At 49.1% G+C, this 15,551-nt stretch overlaps 2 protein-coding genes across 2 annotated transcripts in view; one reads left to right on the top strand and one right to left on the bottom strand.

Annotated features, from left to right (window-relative positions):
* Window positions 1-1,958, bottom strand: part of LRP10 (LDL receptor related protein 10) — a 29,365-nt gene extending 27,407 nt beyond the window's left edge. The window contains 1 exon segment of the mRNA XM_026683110.2: window positions 1,460-1,958. Within this exon segment, the coding sequence (XP_026538895.2) occupies window positions 1,460-1,532 (73 nt within the window). The 5' untranslated portion in view covers window positions 1,533-1,958.
* A 12,716-nt stretch (window positions 1,959-14,674) lies between these two features.
* The window catches only part of MMP14 (matrix metallopeptidase 14), a 38,276-nt gene continuing 37,399 nt past the window's right edge, over window positions 14,675-15,551 (top strand). Inside the window, exon 1 of the mRNA XM_026683058.2 lies at window positions 14,675-14,996. Within this exon, the coding sequence (XP_026538843.2) occupies window positions 14,901-14,996 (96 nt within the window). The 5' untranslated portion in view covers window positions 14,675-14,900. The remainder of the gene's footprint in view (window positions 14,997-15,551) is intronic.

Consider the following 15,551-nt stretch of genomic DNA (forward strand, 5'->3'; position numbering starts at 1 on the left):
TTGCCTCCAGAAGTTGTGGGTGCTCCAACACTGGAGGGTTTTAAGAAAAGATTGGACCACCCTTTGTCTGAAATGGTCTAGGGTCTCCGGAGGCTGGACTAGAAGACCTCCAAGGTCCCTTCCAACTCTATTATTCTATTATTGTATTATCAATACATCCTACAACATTCAGATATTTTGGGGGGATTCCATTTAATGCCCCCCCCTTTTTTAGCATGAAAGGCTGGACTGTTGAGAAAAAAAACAGGCCATCAAGAAAAATGGAAGAAAGAGGGGGAAAAAATCATTGCACCCAGTTTTGTTCACCACACTATGAAAAAGATGTTGAGACTCTAGAAAAAGTGTCGAGAAGAGCAACCAGGATGATGAGGAGACTGGAGGCTAAAACATAAGATGAAACAGTTGCAGGAACTGGGCTTGGCTAGTCTAGTAAAGAGAAGGACCAGGGGAGACAGGAGAGCAGTCTTCCAATATTTGAGGGGCTGCCACAGAGAGGAGGGGGACAAGCTATTTTCCAAGGAACCTGAAGGCCAGTGAAGGAACAATGGATGGAAACTGAACAAGGAGAAATTCACCCTGGAAATACAGACGTTTTTTGACAGTGAGAACAATCAACCGACAGAACAGAAGTTGCCTTCAGAAGTTGTGGGAACTTCATCCTCAGAGGCTTTCAAGAAGAGACTGGACTGCCATTTGCCACAAATGGTGTAGGGTTTCCTGCTTGGGCAGTAGCGGGGTTGGACTAGAGAACTTTCAAACGTACCTTCCAACTCTATTAATCTGTTAAAGACCCAAGGACCAAGACGTGGAAAGGCGGAATCAACTTGCCACTCAAAAGCATTGTTTCACCAGCCAAAACAAACTACAAAACCGGAAGCCGCTCGCTTAAGAATGAGGTCAATCTGCCTTTCCAACTCCTGACCTTCACAGCTTACTTCGAGAACCAGGGGAAAAGGGAGGGGGCAGGTTATATTTCCTCTGCAACCCCACCTGATTGAGGGGAGGAAGGGGGCGGGGTGAGAGAAAAGGAAACCGAGTGGCGTCCTTACCCCAAAGCTGATCTACCAACTCCTACCAGACTGGGAAGTGTGGGGGATGAAGGGAGATTGTGGGAAATGAAGGGGAAGCGTGGGAAATGAACAGAAATTAGAAACATTGAAATATAAGAAAGGGACCAATGAAAAAAGGGAGGTTTGTTAAAACGGATAAGCAAGTATTGTTATTAGTTATTGTTAATTGTTATTATCATAGAATCAATAACAATGTAACGAACATTGCTGTAAACACTTAATTATTTTCTAAAACTATTCGTACCCAGGCAACACACTGTTTAACCAAATATGGAATTTTTATATGTTATAAAATTAAATCTATATATAAGCAAAAATAAATGAAGGGGGACCGTGGGAAACGAAGGGAAGGAGGGGATGGAAAGTGGGGGGGGGGCGTTCGCTCTCACCCAGCAGGAGCCCCAACAGAACGACGTAGGGGAGACCCCTCGTTTTGGCCCGGAGGGGCTTTCGGGTCCCCATGGCCCTCCGGATTGGAAGGAAGGAAGGAAGGCTCGTCTCTCTCTTCGAGGGGTCTCCGGGGGATTTTTCTCCCGGCCGGGTGGCCTGGCTGGTTGCCGCCTCCTCCTTCTCCTCCTCCTCCTCGGCGCTTCTCCCTTTCAACGGCCCATCCCCGGCTTGCGATCGCCTCTTCCCGGAGTCCGCCGGCTGCCCTGGGCGCTGGAAGTTCCACCTGGAGGGGAGGGGTTTCCTTTTATCCTGCGGGCGCCCCCTCCTCCCGGCCGCGATGTTGGTAAAGTTTGTTTCCTTCGGCCGCTTCCGGGCTTTGGCAACTTTGTCGGCCGGGGAAAAAGTGGAAAGGGTGGGGTGGGGAGGAAAGCTACTTGACACCGCCTCTTCCTCCGCCGGGGCCCATCCCGCATTTGCGTTCACACGCAATTTACTCCTCCCTCCACCCACCCGATCCGGGCATCGCGCGGCGGGGGTGTTCTTTGAACTCCCCCCCAAGCCCCTCCTCCAGCCCCGATATGCCCTACCCACTCACCCCCACCCCACCCCCACCCTGATGGAAATTGGGACCGCTTTGGAGTCCCGCGTGTCGTGGGAAGGGGGCTTTAAGGATGGGGGTGGCAGCCAGAAAGGGTCATCTGGAAAGTGGGGTGGGTGGGTTTTCCGGGGTTGCATAGGAGGGATTCTCCTTCCCCCCTGACTTGAAAAATAATGGTAAGGGGGGGAGGAGGTTTCTGATCCAGGATCAAGGCCACCGCGGGAGGAAATTGGCCCTTTAAATGTGGGGGGGGCAGCCAGAAAGGGTCCCCTGGCAAGAGGGTGGGTGGGGTTGCATAGGAGGGATTTCCCACCCTTTTACACACATACACACACGGGGGGGGGGGCTTGGAAAGTAATGATAAGGGGGAGGGGGCTTCTGTTCTGATCCAGGTTCAAGCCCACTGCGGGAGGAAATTGAGGTCTGGCCCTTTAAATGTGGGGCCTGGGGATTCCCCTACATGGGATTGGGCTCTCCGGCAGCGCCTGGCGCCTCCTTCCGGCGCCCACGAGGTCCTGCAGGTGAGTCTCGCTTTGAAAGTCGCCTAGAAAGGGGTATAAAGCCATATAGTTTGAAAGCTCGGTCACGCTTTAAGACGCCTGATTTCAACTCCCAGAATTCTCCAGCCAGCAAAGCAAAGAATTCTGGGAGTTGAAGTCCAGGCTTCTTAAAGTGCCCGAGCTTAAAAAACAAAAACAAAAACTGAGCTTTCTTCTATCATCTGACTGCCCTCTAGCGGTCTTCTGAGGCACTGCAGCCCCGATAGAGTCACGTGATCGGCAATGTCTTTTGGGTTCTGGGTTTTTAAAATGTAGGTGTCCTTCCCCACCCCCTCTTTAAATTAGCTCCATACCCGTGCTTCGCTATGCAACATCGGGCTTAGTTTTTGGGGAGGAAAATAAGGGGGGGGGAATTCTGCCTCTGCCTACCAGCATCCATCAGTATTCCTCTGGCTAACTTCCTGTCAGTGTGTGAGAGAGTTGAGGGCTGTTTGGAAACTGAAACAGTATTTGCTGTGTGAGCAAGGAGACAGCAAGGAGCCTGGGCTTGGCTTAGTTCAACTGTTCTGTCCTAAAGCTGCTTGGTGCTCTGAAACTGAAACTCCTCTGCTTGTGTTTTGCATTTGGAACAGATTCCTTTTCAGATGGGGAGGGGGAGTAGAACTCCTTAGCATCAGAGCTTGTTAATAATAATAATATAGGAAATACTAATGCTCCTATGGTCATTTCAAAAAACCATTTCTTGGTGAGCACCTAGAAATCAAGAGGAACATACGGGCCAAATTTCAATATAAATTATAAAGATGAATGAGTTAATCTTGACAAATATATCTTTTATTTTATGTACATTGAGAGCATTTGCACCAAGACAAATTCCTTGTGTGTCCAATCACACTTGGCCAATAAAGAATTCTATTCTATTCTATACAAGTATATATTATTCCCCATAGCAAAGAGAAGCAGAGAGGGTCAAATTGATTCTTTTATCCGAAGAAGCGAATATATCTAAGCTTGTTTCTATTCTGAAAAGACTCCCAGATTTTGTGCTTGCAATGTGGGAAGCCCCCGTCCACCTCGAAGAATGAAATATTTTGGGGAATATTAAAAGAAAAGGCAGAATATTATATTTCCCTAAAGAAGAAATGGAGAAACATGTTTTTAGAGGCAGAAAGCAGCCCCCAGTCTTTCTTAACAGCAGACGCCAGCACTTAAGAAGATAAGGAGTTTATTGAAAGAGGAATCCAACTATCCAGATGGCTCCATTCATAAGCAAAGCGAATACTGCCAGCACAAGTCCATTCGAGACAGGATATTTTGAAAACCTCTGTTGGAACGGAAAATCCATCTGGTTCACTTCCAAGCTGGGAGAAAGACACTTGGAAACAACATGGAGGCTGATTGGAAAGTAGGTTGATTGATGAAGCAGAACCACACAAAGACAGTGTGAAATTCCGGGTCTGCTGAACAAATGGTCTTTTTTTTTTTCAGTTCCATTGTAACATTGAATGGTCACTAAATGAACTGTTGTAAGCCAAAGCTTATCTATAAATAGAACAATCTTATTTTTTACTACTTCTCCTCTTCTTCCTTTTCTTCCTTCTCTTCCTCGTTTTCTCCTCCTCTTCCTCCATCTTCCTCTTTTTTCTTTTTTCTCCCTCCTCCTCCTCCTCCTCCTCCTCCTCCTCATTCTGTTTAATCACCCATCTTTTCCTATCCTTGTTCTTCTAAACCCAGGTGAAAGAATTGCAGGAGGAGAAAGGAGACGGGCCAACTTTAAGACTTTCGCTGTGCTGAGAACACGATTCCTGGGGAATAAAGACGATTGAGGGCAGCAAACCACCAACTCTGCAGTCCTTTGCGTTTGTTGATCTGCAACCAGAAGTGCCTTGTGCCTTTCTTCTTTCCCCTCACCCATTCATACCACAGATTGGGGTTTTTTATTTTTTATTTTTTAAATTATTTTCCTTTGCTCTCTAGCTCCAGACGTGGTTTCTGGCATTTACATTTTGCTGATTCCAGATTTTTTTATTTTTTTTAAGCTTTCCCACGTCCGCTTTCTCCCTGCCTCCTCCTTTTATTTTATTTTTCAGGGTATGGCCGAATTCCAGGAAGAATGGTCTAGAAATTGCACCAACTTTTAGTAACCTGGGGGAAGAGAGAGAGAAAAAAGAAATAAATTTATTTAGGGAGAGAGTAGGGAAGATGTTCCCCTCCCCCAAAGGAAGGATCTTGTGGCTTCTAGAAGGAGCGAAGCACCTTTTAATGACGGTTTCCCGGGAAGACAGATGAGGGAGACCGGAGAAACTAGGAGGTTTCAAACTCAGCAAAATCGGAGGGCTGAGTCAAATGGGCAACCCAGTATCCACAGCTGGCTGGCTGTGGGTGGGGGCGGGGGGCGGCAGGCAGGGATCATAGATGGGAGGAGAAGACAGACTGGCGGGGTGCGGGAGGTGGGGAGGAAGAATCTGCTGAGAGACCAAAAAACCCACAACTTTTGGACAGCAACAAAAGTTTTTGGCTTTAAGGATTCTTTTTTTCCCTCCTGGAAGACTTCAGATTTCGTTCTGACTGGATGCTCTTTTTTGGCTTCTCCGACAGTGTTTCTGAACTTCGGGAACTTTTAAGAGGGTGGACTTCAACTCCCAGAATTCCCCAGCTAGCCATGGGGAATTCTGGGAGTTGAAGTCCAGCTGTCTTAAAATCACCAGAGTTCAGAAGCACAGAGGTGGCATTGATAATTGCTCAGGAAGGAGAGGTCAACCCAAAATGGCTTCTGTTTTGTTCTGCCTGTGCTACCTTGCAGGGTTGTTGGAGAAGATCTGACCAAAGGCAGGTTATTGATTAATTGATGGATTTATATCCCGCCTTTATTATTATTGTTTTTATAAATAACTCAAGAAGACAAACGTATCTAATAGTCTTTTCTTCTCCTATTTCCCCCACAACGACAACCCTGTGTGGTGGGCTGAACTGAGAGAGGGACTGGCCCAAAATCACCCGGCTGGCCTTCAGGGCTAAAGGAGAACTAGAATTCACAGTCTCCTGGTGATTGGTCTACTTACCCAGCTGGCTTTCATGCCTAAGGCGGGACTAGAATTTACTGTCTCCTAGTGATTGGACCAGTCACCCAATCAGTTTTCATGCCTAAGGCAAGACTAGAATTCAGTCTCCTGGGTCTAGAATTCACAGTCCCTTGGTGATTGGCCTAGTTACCCAGTGGGCTTTCATGCCTAAGGTGGGACTAGAATTCATAGTCTCCTGGTGATTGGCCTGGTTACCCAGCGGGCTTTCATGCATAAGGCGGGACTAGAATTCACAGTCTCCTGGTGATTGGTCTAGTTACCCAGCTGGCTTTCATGCCTAAGGCGGGACTAGAATTCATAGTCTCCTGGTGATTGGCCTGGTTACCCAGTGGGCTTTAATGCATAAGGCGGGACTAGAATTCACAGTCTCCTGGTGATTGGTCTAGTTACCCAGCTGGCTTTCATGCCTAAGGCGGGACTAGAATTCATAGTCTCCTGGTGATTGGCCTGGTTACCCAGCGGGCTTTCATGCATAAGGCGGGACTAGAATTCATAATCTCCTGGCGATTGCCCTAGTTGATTAGCCTAATGAATTATAGGTAGTTCTTGAGTTACAACCTCTCATTTAATGACCGTTCGAAGTTACAGCAACACTGAAAAAAGTGACTTAGGACCATTTTTCACACTTACAACCATGGCCGCATCTCCAGGGTCACATGTTCAAAATTCATTTGCTTGGCTACCGACTCATATTTATGATTTATATTTATGATGGTCCCCGGGGTTGCGCAATCCCCTTTTATGACCTTCCAACGAGCAATGTCAACGAGGAAGTCAGATTCACTTAACAACCGGGTGACTAAACTTAACAACTGCAGTGATTCACTTAACAATGGTGGCAAAACCGCAGCTGTAAAATTAAGGCCAAGCTCCCTTAGAAAACTACCTCGCTCAGCAATGGCCATTTTGGGCTCAATCGCGGTAGTAAGTCAAGGACTATCTGTAGCAACAAAACAAGATTGATTCTTCTTCTCTTTAATCAAAAAGTTGCCACCTCGGAGAGCTTTTGCCGTTCCACAAAACAGACATTTTGATTTAGGGCTACAATCAGGTAAGGCAACTTTCCGCCTCCTTCTTCTAGCTTGGCTCACAGGCTGCACAAATGCAAACTAATACCTCTGGAATGCATTTCCTCCAGGTAGGGGATTTCTCAACTGACAACTGTTGTTTTGATCACCTTTGCAAGTAGCTGTTTCATTAGATCCCAGACTTCTGTTTCAGCCGCATCTATTTGGCAGTGCTTACCTTTGGTCTCGCTCTTCGTCTAAAAAACAGCTAAAATCATAGGTGTGCATAACCACGTCGCATGCCTATATATTGTGCGTGTACACACACACACACACACATTATATCTATTGACTAGATTAGATTAACAGAGTTGGAAGGGACCTTGTAGGTCATCTAGTCCAACCCCCCCAGCCTTTAGAAAGGGCCTACAGAAGACCATGAAAAGAAGTAGTAGATCTTAACAGCTTTAGGGTTTTCATGAGATGGACCAAGAATGTCTTATGACTTTTTAGGAAGACCAGCAAACGAGGAACATCACAAAAATGAGCCCATTGGCCTCAAGACTACAAAGTCAATAGTACACACCCATGTTTTTATCCATCACTCATTCTTGTCTTCTGCTGCTCTGCAAACCTCTTGAGATGTTGCTTCTCAACCTTCACAGATAAGTGATTATAGATAGATACAGATTAATAGAGTTGGACGGGACCTTGTAGGTCATCTAGTCCAACCCCACCCCCGCCCAAGCAGGAGAGCCTACACCATTTCTGACAAGATGGCAGTCCAGTCTCTTCTTGAAAGACCAAAACTGGATGCAGTACTCTAGGTGTATTAGACTTTCTTCCACCTTTATTGCTGAAGAGGTAAGTCAAGGTGGCAAGTAAACAGAATGCAGTATTCCTTTCGCCTCCTATTTTCCCACAGCGTTGAGAACCTTACGAGGTGGGTTGGGCTGAGAAAGGACTGGCTCAAAATCACTTAGCCAGCTTTCGTGCCTAAGGTGGGACTAGAACTCACTGTTTCCTGGTGATCGACCCAAAGTCACCCAGTTAGCTTTCATGTTCTAGTCCTGCCTAGAACTTTGTGCCTAAGGCAGGACTAGAATTCACCATCTCCTGGTGTTTGGCCCAAAGTCACCCAGTCGGCTTTCGTGCCTAAGGCAGGGCTAGAACTCACCGTCTCCTGGTGATTGGCCCAAAGTCACCCAGTCGGCTTTCGTGCCTAAAGCAGGGCTAGAACTCACCGTCTCCTGGTGATTGGCCCAAAGTCACCCAGTCGGCTTTCGTGCCTAAAGCAGGGCTAGAACTCACCGTCTCCTGGTGATTGGCCCAAAGTCACCCAGTCGGCTTTCCGTGCCTAAGGCAGGGCTAGAACTCACCGTCTCCTGGTGATTGGCCCAAAGTCACCCAGTCGGCTTTCGTGCCTAAGGCAGGACTAGAACTCACCGTCTCCTGGTGATTGGCCCAAAGTCACCCAGTCGGCTTTGTGCCTAAGGCAGGGCTAGAACTCACCGTCTCCTGGTGATTGGCCCAAAGTCACCCAGTCGGCTTTCGTGCCTAAGGCAGGACTAGAACTCACCGTCTCCTGGTGATTGGCCCAAAGTCACCCAGTCGGCTTTTCGTGCCTAAGGCAGGACTAGAACTCACCGTCTCCTGGTGATTGGCCCAAAGTCACCCAGTCGGCTTTCGTGCCTAAGGCAGGACTAGAACTCACCGTCTCCTGGTGATTGGCCCAAAGTCACCCAGTCGGCTTTCGTGCCTAAGGCAGGACTAGAACTCACCGTCTCCTGGTGATTGGCCCAAAGTCACCCAGTCGGCTTTTTGTGCCTAAGGCAGGACTAGAACTCACCGTCTCCTGGTGATTGGCCCAAAGTCACCCAGTCGGCTTTCGTGCCTAAAGCAGGACTAGAACTCACCGTCTCCTGGTGATTGGCCCAAAGTCACCCAAGTGGCTTTTGTGCCTAAGGCAGGACTAGAACTCACCGTCTCCTGGTGATTGGCCCAAAGTCACCCAGTCGGCTTTCGTGCCTAAAGCAGGACTAGAACTCACCGTCTCCTGGTGATTGGCCAAAGTCACCCAGTCGGCTTTTGTGCCTAAGGCAGGACTAGAACTCACTGTCTCCTGGTGATTGGCCAAAGTCACCCAGTCGGCTTTTGTGCCTAAAGCAGGACTAGAACTCACTGTCTCCTGGTGATTGGCCAAAGTCACCCAGTCGGCTTTTGTGCCTAAAGCAGGACTAGAACTCACCGTCTCCCTGGTGATTGGCCAAAGTCACCCAGTCGGCTTTTGTGCCTAAGGCAGGACTAGAATTCCCTGTCTCCTGGTGATTGGCCCAAAGTCACCCAGTCGCCTTTCGTGCCTAAAGCAGGACTAGAACTCACCGTCTCCTGGTGATTGGCCAAAGTCACCCAGTCGCCTTTCGTGCCTAAAGCAGGACTAGAACTCACCGTCTCCTGGTGATTGGCCAAAGTCACCCAGTCGGCTTTTGTGCCTAAAGCAGGACTAGAACTCACCGTCTCCTGGTGATTGGCCAAAGTCACCCAGTCGCCTTTCGTGCCTAAAGCAGGACTAGAACTCACCGTCTCCTGGTGATTGGCCAAAGTCACCCAGTCGGCTTTTGTGCCTAAAGCAGGACTAGAACTCACCATCTCCTGGTGATTGGCCAAAGTCACCCAGTCGGCTTTTGTGCCTAAGGCAGGACTAGAATTCCTGTCTCCTGGTGATTGGCCCAAAGTCACCCAGTCGCCTTTCGTGCCTAAAGCAGGACTAGAACTCACCATCTCCTGGTGATTGGCCCAGTCACCCAGTCGGCTTTCGTGCCTAAAGCAGGACTAGAACTCACCATCTCCTGGTGATTGGCCCAGTCACCCAGTCGGCTTTCGTGCCTAAAGCAGGACTAGAACTCACCATCTCCTGGTGATTGGCCAAAGTCACCCAGTCGGCTTTTGTGCCTAAGGCAGGACTAGAATTCCCTGTCTCCTGGTGATTGGCCCAAAGTCACCCAGTCGCCTTTCGTGCCTAAAGCAGGACTAGAACTCACCGTCTCCTGGTGATTGGCCCAAAGTCACCCAGTCGCCTTTCGTGCCTAAAGCAGGACTAGAATTCCCTGTCTCCTGGTGATTGGCCCAAAGTCACCCAGTCGGCTTTCGTGGCTAAGGCAGGACTAGAATTCACCGTCTCCTGGTGATTGGCCCAAAGTCACCCAGTCGGCTTTTGTGCCTAAGGCAGGACTAGAATTCCCTGTCTCCTGGTGATTGGCCAAAGTCACCCAGTCGGCTTTTGTGCCTAAGGCAGGACTAGAACTCACCGTCTCCTGGTGATTGGCCCAAAGTCACCCAAGTGGCTTTTGTGCCTAAGGCAGGACTAGAACTCACCATCTCCTGGTGATTGGCCCAAAGTCACCCAGTCGGCTTTTGTGCCTAAGGCAGGACTAGAATTCACCGTCTCCTGGTGATTGGCCCAAAGTCACCCAGTCGGCTTTTGTGCCTAAGGCAGGACTAGAACTCACCATCTCCTGGTGATTGGCCAAAGTCACCCAGTCGGCTTTTGTGCCTAAGGCAGGACTAGAATTCCCTGTCTCCTGGTGATTGGCCAAAGTCACCCAGTCGGCTTTTGTGCCTAAGGCAGGACTAGAATTCCCTGTCTCCTGGTGATTGGCCCAAAGTCACCCAGTCGGCTTTCGTGCCTAAGGCAGGACTAGAATTCACCGTCTCCTGGTGATTGGCCCAAAGTCACCCATTCGGCTTTCGTGCCTAAGGCAGGACTAGAACTCACCGTCTCCTGGTGATTGGCCCAAAGTCACCCAAGTGGCTTTTGTGCCTAAGGCAGGACTAGAACTCACCATCTCCTGGTGATTGGCCCAAAGTCACCCAGTCGGCTTTTGTGCCTAAGGCAGGACTAGAATTCACCGTCTCCTGGTGATTGGCCCAAAGTCACCCAGTCGCCTTTCGTGCCTAAAGCAGGGCTAGAACTCACCGTCTCCTGGTGATTGGCCAAAGTCACCCAGTCGGCTTTTGTGCCTAAGGCAGGACTAGAATTCCCTGTCTCCTGGTGATTGGCCAAAGTCACCCAGTCGGCTTTTTGTGCCTAAGGCAGGACTAGAATTCCCTGTCTCCTGGTGATTGGCCCAAAGTCACCCAGTCGGCTTTCGTGCCTAAGGCAGGACTAGAATTCACCGTCTCCTGGTGATTGGCCCAAAGTCACCCATTCGGCTTTGTGCCTAAGGCAGGACTAGAATTCCCTGTCTCCTGGTGATTGGCCCAAAGTCACCCAGTCGGCTTTTGTGCCTAAGGCAGGACTAGAACTCACCGTCTCCTGGTGATTGGCCAAAGTCACCCAGTCGGCTTTTGTGCCTAAGGCAGGACTAGAATTCCCTGTCTCCTGGTGATTGGCCAAAGTCACCCAGTCGGCTTTTGTGCCTAAGGCAGGACTAGAATTCACCGTCTCCTGGTGATTGGCCCAAAGTCACCCAGTCGGCTTTTTGTGCCTAAGGCAGGACTAGAATTACCACCGTCTCCTGGTGATTGGCCAAAGTCACCCAGTCGGCTTTTGTGCCTAAGGCAGGACTAGAATTCCTGTCTCCTGGTGATTGGCCCAAAGTCACCCAGTCGGCTTTTGTGCCTAAGGCAGGACTAGAACTCACCGTCTCCTGGTGATTGGCCCAAAGTCACCCAAGTGGCTTTCGTGCCTAAGGCAGGACTAGAATTCACCGTCTCCTGGTGATTGGCCCAAAGTCACCCAGTCGCCGTGCCTAAAGCAGGACTAGAATTCACCGTCTCCTGGTGATTGGCCCAAAGTCACCCAAGTGGCTTTCGTGCCTAAGGCGGGACTAGAACTCACCATCTCCTGGTGATTGGCCCAAAATCATGCAGTTGGATTTTGTGCTTGAGGTAGGACTAGAACTCACCATCTGTCAGCTTTCCAGAAAACCTCCATTCCAACAAATAACTCTGAGGCAGACATCCTCTCAAAAGTCTTTTTATTTGGGTAGTAAACTGGTACATCTGGGAAATCCCTAATCTGAAAGTTCCAGGTGTCCTTGCAATAAGTAAAAAAAATTACAAATCCCTGCACCCATCATCCCATCACATGCCCCAATCACCATCCGTCTCAACTTGAGACTTCCTCTCACCCAGATGCAGAGAGAACATGACCTTAACTTAGAAGAAGAATGCTATTATGTCTAACTACATACACTCCAAGAAATTCCCCCCTCCCATTTTCCCAGGCTCAAGAATGTGGCAGTGTGGAAGCATCTGGTGCTAATATGGCTTCCAAATTTGACACCATCTCCTGGTGATTGGCCCAAAGTCACCCAGTTGGCTTTCATGCCTAAGGCGGGGCTAGAACTCACCAGTTCCTGGTGATTGGTCCAGTCACCAAGCCATCTTTGACACATAAAATGGGACTAGAACTCACTGTCTCCTGGTGATTGATCCCTCCAATCACCCAGCTGCCTCTCCTCCTTAAAGTGGGACTAGAACTCCCTGTCTCCTGCCGATTGGCCCAAAATCATGCCATTTATAGCTGCTTCGGAGACCGGACTGACATTACTTCCCAAACTGGAGATGGGCAGACTTCAACTCCCAGAATCCTCCAAGCAGCTTAGCCACTGCTGAGAACTCTGGGAATTGAAGTCCAGAAGCTTTCCGATTCAGGAAAGGCCCTTTCCAAGGAAAGAGTTCCACACAGAGAGTGAGATTACATTATCTTTATCAAATTAAAGGCAAAAATATCTTTTTCTTCACCTTGACTTTCTCCAGATGTTTCCATTTTTGCAGCTTTCTGCCTTTGTTGTTCAAGAGCGAAAGATAAAATACTCAGTGCCATTCCAAAAAGCCAGTGTGATTCATTTAACGGCTGCAGCAAAGGAGGTTGGGGTGTTTCATTGAATGACGGAAGTTTCGATCCCAGTTGTGGTTGTTACCAGGCTTACCGTTTGATTGTTATTTTACATTTTTTCAAAAAATAAATAAATGGGGGAGGGGTGTGTGGGACACCTGCTATTGTCCGCAATTTCTCTCTCTTATGTCTCTTTATTTTTTCCTTGTCCTGTTCCAAATTTTCCTGTTTTTGGCTACTGGAAAAAAGTTTTGCTGTCGGATTGAAGCCGCAGCTTGAAAGAATAAAAAGTGACCCCAGTCAGTCAGTCTGTCTGTCTGTCTTTCTCTCTCTTTTTCTCTTCCTCTCTCCATCCTTTCTCTCTCTTCCCCTCTCTTCCCCATCTCTCTTCCTCTCTCTGTCTCTCCCTCTCTTTTCCCCCCTCTCACTTCCTCTCTGTCTCTCTTCCTCTCTCTTCTTCTGTCTCTTCCTCTCTCTCTCTTCCTCTTTGTCTCTCTCTCTCCCTCTCCCTTCCACCCTCTCACACTTCTCTCTCTCTTCCTCTCTTCCTCTTTGTCTCTCTCTCCCTCTCTCTGTCTCTCCCTCCCTCCTCTCTTTCCCTTTTCATTTCCTCTCTGTCTCTCTCTTCCTCTCTCTGTTCTTCTGTCTCTTCCTCTCTCTTCCTCTTTGTCTCTCTCTCCCTCTCTCTCTCTGTCTCTCCCTCCTCTCTCTTCCCCCTTTCATTTCCTCTCTGTCTCTCTCTTCCTCTCTCTGTTCTTCTGTTTCTTTCTCTCTCTTCCTCTCTCTCTTCCTCTTCTCTTCTTCTCTCTCTCTTCCTTTCTCTCTTCTTCTGTCTCTTCCTCTCTCTCTCCCTCTCCATCTCTCTCTCTTCCTCTCTTTCTTTCTCCTATTTAATTTTTTTCCAGCTGAGGCCTTCTTTGTCAAGAATGAAAGACATTGTAAAATACTCAGTGCCCTTCTGAAAATTACGGTGAATATAATTTTCCTACCGGGGATCTGTTCCTACTTGTTCCTGTTTAATCACAGGCTAAAGGCTGTTCTATGAACCAAGCATTTTCCTTCTTACTGGTTGTCCTCGACTTATGACCGTTTGTTTAGTGACCGAAGTTATAACAGCACTCAAAAAAAGCAACTTATGTCCATTTTTCATACAGGTACTCCTCATCTTATGACCGCAATTGAGGCCAAGATCTATGTTGCTAAGTGAGACGTAGGTTGACTGAGTTTTGCCCTGTTTTATGACTTTTCTTGCCACAGTTGTTAACTGAATCACTGCAGTTGTTAGATTAGTAACATAGTTGTTAAGTGAGTCTGGCTTCCCCATTGTCAGAAGATGGTGAGTCAGTTTCCAAGCATCTGAATCTAAATTACGTGACCATGGGGATGCCTAAGCGCGAAACATGGTCATAAGTCACTTTGTGTTGTCGTAATTTCGAATGGTCCCTGAATGAACTGTTGTTAGTCGAGGACTGCCTATACTCCAGAAAATGTTTATTTATTCTCCTTGCACAAGCTCTCAGTAAGACTTCCAGGTGTAAGAGGGATTTACTCCCAAGTAAATGCTTGTGTGGGATTGAAAAGGAAGAAGGGTGTGATCTTCCTTCCTTCCTTCCTTCCTTCCTTCCTTCCTTCCTTCCTTCCTTCCTTCCTTTTTCTCTCTTTTCCTCTTCCCTCTTCCTCCCTCTTTCTTTTCCTCCCTCCTGCTCCCCCCTCTTCTTCTTTTCCTATCCTCCCCCTCCCTCCCCTCTTCCTCCTCCTCCTCGCCCCTTTTTCCTCTCTTCCTCTTCCCTTTTCTTTCTTCCTTTTTTTCCTTCTGCCCTTCCTTCTTTTCCCTTTTCCTCCTCCCCCTCTTTTTCCTCCCCCCTCTTGCTTCCCCTCCTTCCTTCCTTCCCTCCTTCTTTTCCTTCCTGCCCCTCTCTTTCTTTTTCTCCCTTTCCTCCATCCTTCCTTCCCTTCTCCCTTTCTCTCCTCCTTCTCCTACGGACCAGCCTGGCCTTGCCCTTCTTCCCTCCCTCCTTTTTCCCCCCTCCCTTCCCTCCCTTCTCCCTTCCCCTTTCTCTCCTTCACTCCTCGGGACCAGCCTGGCCTCGCCCTCCTTCCTTCCCTTCCTCCTTCCCTCTCCTCCTCCTCCTGCCCTTCCTCCGCCCGCCCCCTAATTGAAGCCAGACCCCGAGGCGAATCCGGCTCCAGAAGGGCCGGCTCGGCCAAGCGATCCGAGCAAGGCGGGAGCGGCGGGGCCAGAAGGCGGCGCGGGCGAGACAGACAGAGAGAGAAAGAGAGAGAGAGAGAGAGAGAGAGAGAAATCTCTTCCACCAGCAGCCGCAGCATCAAGTCCTTCGCTCTCCTTTCATTCTTCCTTTCCTTCCTTCCTTCCCTCCCTTCTTCCCTTCGGGACCGAAGCAACCGCGCGATGTGGCCGGCGTCCCCCGCGCTCCTGCTGCTGCCGATCGCCTGGGCGACCTGCGCTCTCGCCGCCGCCACCGCCGATCAGCAGTTCAGCCCCGAGGTAAGTCCCCGCTTTGGGCTCCTTTCCCCGGTGGGGCCCACTGTCCCCGTCCCCCCCCGCCCCCGCTCTCCCAGGCGGAGCCTCGGTTGGCACTGGCCGAGTCCGGCCGCTGGGCCGTTGGGCTTGCGGGAGGGAGAGGAGGGAGGGTAGGCGCCGGACCTCTCCCTGCAGGGACCTCCGGGCTCCCGGGTTGGTTGGGAGGGGGGAATTGACACCTCCTCCTCCCCCGACTTCATTCTTCCTTTCTTCTTTCCTTGTTTTGTTCCTTCTCCCTTTCCTTTCCTTCTTTTCTGTCCTCTTCCCTTCCCCTATCTGCCTTTCCTTCCCCCCTTTCTTTTCTTTCTTCGTTTCTGTCTACCCTTCCCTCCTCTTCCTTTCCTTTCCTCTATTTATTTTTCTTCTTTTCTATCTTCCCTATCTTCCTTTCTTCTTGTCTATCTTTCTTCCCTTTCTTCTATTCTTTCTTTCCTTCTTCTTCTATTGACTTTCCTTTTCTTCTTTTCTATCTTCCCTTCCCTTCCTTCTTTCCTGCCTTCCTTTCCTTGTTTCCTTCTT

Source organism: Notechis scutatus, chromosome Z (assembly GCF_049901735.1).
Source record: "Notechis scutatus isolate UNSWTSFEM ecotype Mainland chromosome Z, rNotScu1.2, whole genome shotgun sequence".
In the NCBI taxonomy this organism is placed as follows: Eukaryota; Metazoa; Chordata; class Lepidosauria; order Squamata; family Elapidae; genus Notechis; species Notechis scutatus.